The sequence below is a fragment of the Chanos chanos genome, chromosome 8, assembly GCF_902362185.1.
Source record: "Chanos chanos chromosome 8, fChaCha1.1, whole genome shotgun sequence".
Classification (NCBI taxonomy): domain Eukaryota; kingdom Metazoa; phylum Chordata; class Actinopteri; order Gonorynchiformes; family Chanidae; genus Chanos; species Chanos chanos.
In genome coordinates, this window is record NC_044502.1 from 3,342,731 (window position 1) to 3,345,000 (window position 2,270).

A 2,270-nucleotide genomic window follows, 5' to 3' on the forward strand; every position below is an offset into this window, starting at 1 on the left:
TAACTGTCACGTTCTAACTGGAAACCTCACCATCTATTCGCATCAGTCTACTCCTCCGCTTGCGGTGTAAATGAAATAAAATGCCCTACGTCAATTATTCTATTACAGGATACATGTCTGTCGTCTTTGAAAGCCGAGAAGCCTGCGGTGCGTAAAGCAAGTAGGTGGTTAACTGCGCTTCAGGTAGGCGCAACCCCCCGGTAACCAGCAGCACATTCAGCCCATCCAGTTAACTCAAGCAGAGGAGAACACGCAAACACCATTGTATGCGTTTCCATGGCGACGCCATAACCTATACAGGCATAAAGAGGCACCGCATTGTCATCATCTGCATCTTAAGAGGATGTTACATAACTGAAAGACTAAAGCTGAAAGACACAGTTCTTTATGAAGCTGGGTCGTTTGATCTTTAATTAAAGACACACGCGCGCGCGCACAAAACACACACACAAATGTATATGTGTGTGCATACATAGCTTGTAGGTGTATGTCTAGAGACTTTGGCCCATGCATCCTCAGGTCCTTCATCAATGCTCAGTTTCTGACTACAGGACCGACTCAATATGTTTTGACCACATCTCAAACCAACAGTGGCACTGACGTGTGGAAAAACGCCAGCAGCGACACTGTGCCCAAAACCATTGTCACTACCATGGCACCGTCACTGCTGTGTTGAGAATGATCTGTCACTCATATAATATCCAATCAACAGCGGTCCTGTGGTCAGAAACTGACCACTGATGAACGGGGTAGAAGATGGTCACACGGTAACAGATTGACTACAGTGTGTAATTGTACGCTTAGTGTGGCTGTACAGTAGCTACAACTTTATAGAGTGGCCAGTGAGTGTAGGTCTAAGGTAGGTGTCTGTAATGCAGTGTATGATGAATGCATATGTGTACATTGTAAAAATGATTTAAAAATAAATTGGAAAATTCAGCTGTAACTATTATTAACTGTAATAACCATACATATTTCACATGAGAAAAGTCCAGCAAAAATCATATAATGTATCCAGACACCGATAACAGATGATTTCTACAAGCAGTATATTTGATAGAAATAAATAAATATATAAAATCAGCACCACGTTAAGGTCGAACACAGCTCTTTAGTCACTTTCTCGAGCCAGAAATCTGACTCTAAGCAGGCTTTTGAAATGTCGCACGTACACGACACTGTGTATGTCTGAAGCGGGAAAGAGCCTTTCATTGTAACCCTATATCAGTTTTGGCCCCGCGACAGACGTTGCCATAAAAAGTGGAGGTGGCGCTTACAATCGGGGTATACGATGCTTCTAACCCCCATAACACTGTCTTGACCGGACTGCTTAAGAGAAGGCGCGACCTTTCGGATTTCTCAGTGTTTGCTGCCATCTAGTGGCAGAGAGCGACTACTACCTCAGCTGCCGAAACGTACGCTCAGAGAGGAGGACAAAACGCTTTAGAATAAAACATATTTAGTTTATTGCAATACGTTAACACAGCCATACAAGCATTTTGATACTGATAAGAAAAATATTATTCACATAAGTACAGACCAGAGAACCTTCACACAGCTTCTGCGTTAACTCCACAGAAATACAGTGGTTGTAACTTTGTGCCTGAAACTTTGATCCTGTCGTCGCACGACAATTTCCTTTGAGTTCAACAGTTCTGGCTCTGTGATAAAGCAAGAACTTCAGTCAAACTGCTTAGACGTCATCTCTGTGAATGAGGTTCTCCTGTGAGTTATTTATTCAGTGGAATTCAGATGATCAGATTGGGTTCACATGAAGAATTCTCCTCCAACACACACACACACACACACACACACACACACACACCTCTCACACACACACTCACAGAGCCCCCCACCTCACATACATACACCTCTCTCTCTCTCTTTTTCTCTTTGTGTCTGTACCAGCCTATTGTAAGAACGAAGACTGTGATGGTTTGGTTTCTGTCCAGAGTCTGTTTTTCTCCTCTCTCTCTCTCTTCATCAGGGCCTCAGCGTTTTTTCCAGGTGAACTTCTTCCTCGCCCCCTCCTGGCCCGGTTTCTTTCTCTCTTTGATCCGCGGGTCGGCCGTCAACAGACCAGCTACACGGGGAGAAACGAACACACAAAAAAAACAGATTTCAAACCACTCAGAGATCATTTTTATAAGCCCCACCTGAACAATTAAAGAAAGCCCAGTGCCCATAATGCAATGGTCCGACTGGACCTGAATGCTTTAGTCTTATCTAAGCTTTTTTTTTTTTTCCACTGATTGCATGAGAGTCCTATT

The 2,270-nt window shown here is 43.5% G+C and overlaps 1 protein-coding gene across 1 annotated transcript in view; it reads right to left on the reverse strand.

Annotated features, from left to right (window-relative positions):
- Positions 1 to 1,476: 1,476 nt before the first annotated feature.
- The window catches only part of mrps9 (mitochondrial ribosomal protein S9), a 16,670-nt gene continuing 15,876 nt past the window's right edge, over positions 1,477 to 2,270 (reverse strand). Inside the window, exon 11 of the mRNA XM_030781858.1 lies at positions 1,477 to 2,083. Coding sequence (XP_030637718.1) covers positions 1,992 to 2,083 — 92 coding nt within the window. The 3' untranslated portion in view covers positions 1,477 to 1,991. The remainder of the gene's footprint in view (positions 2,084 to 2,270) is intronic.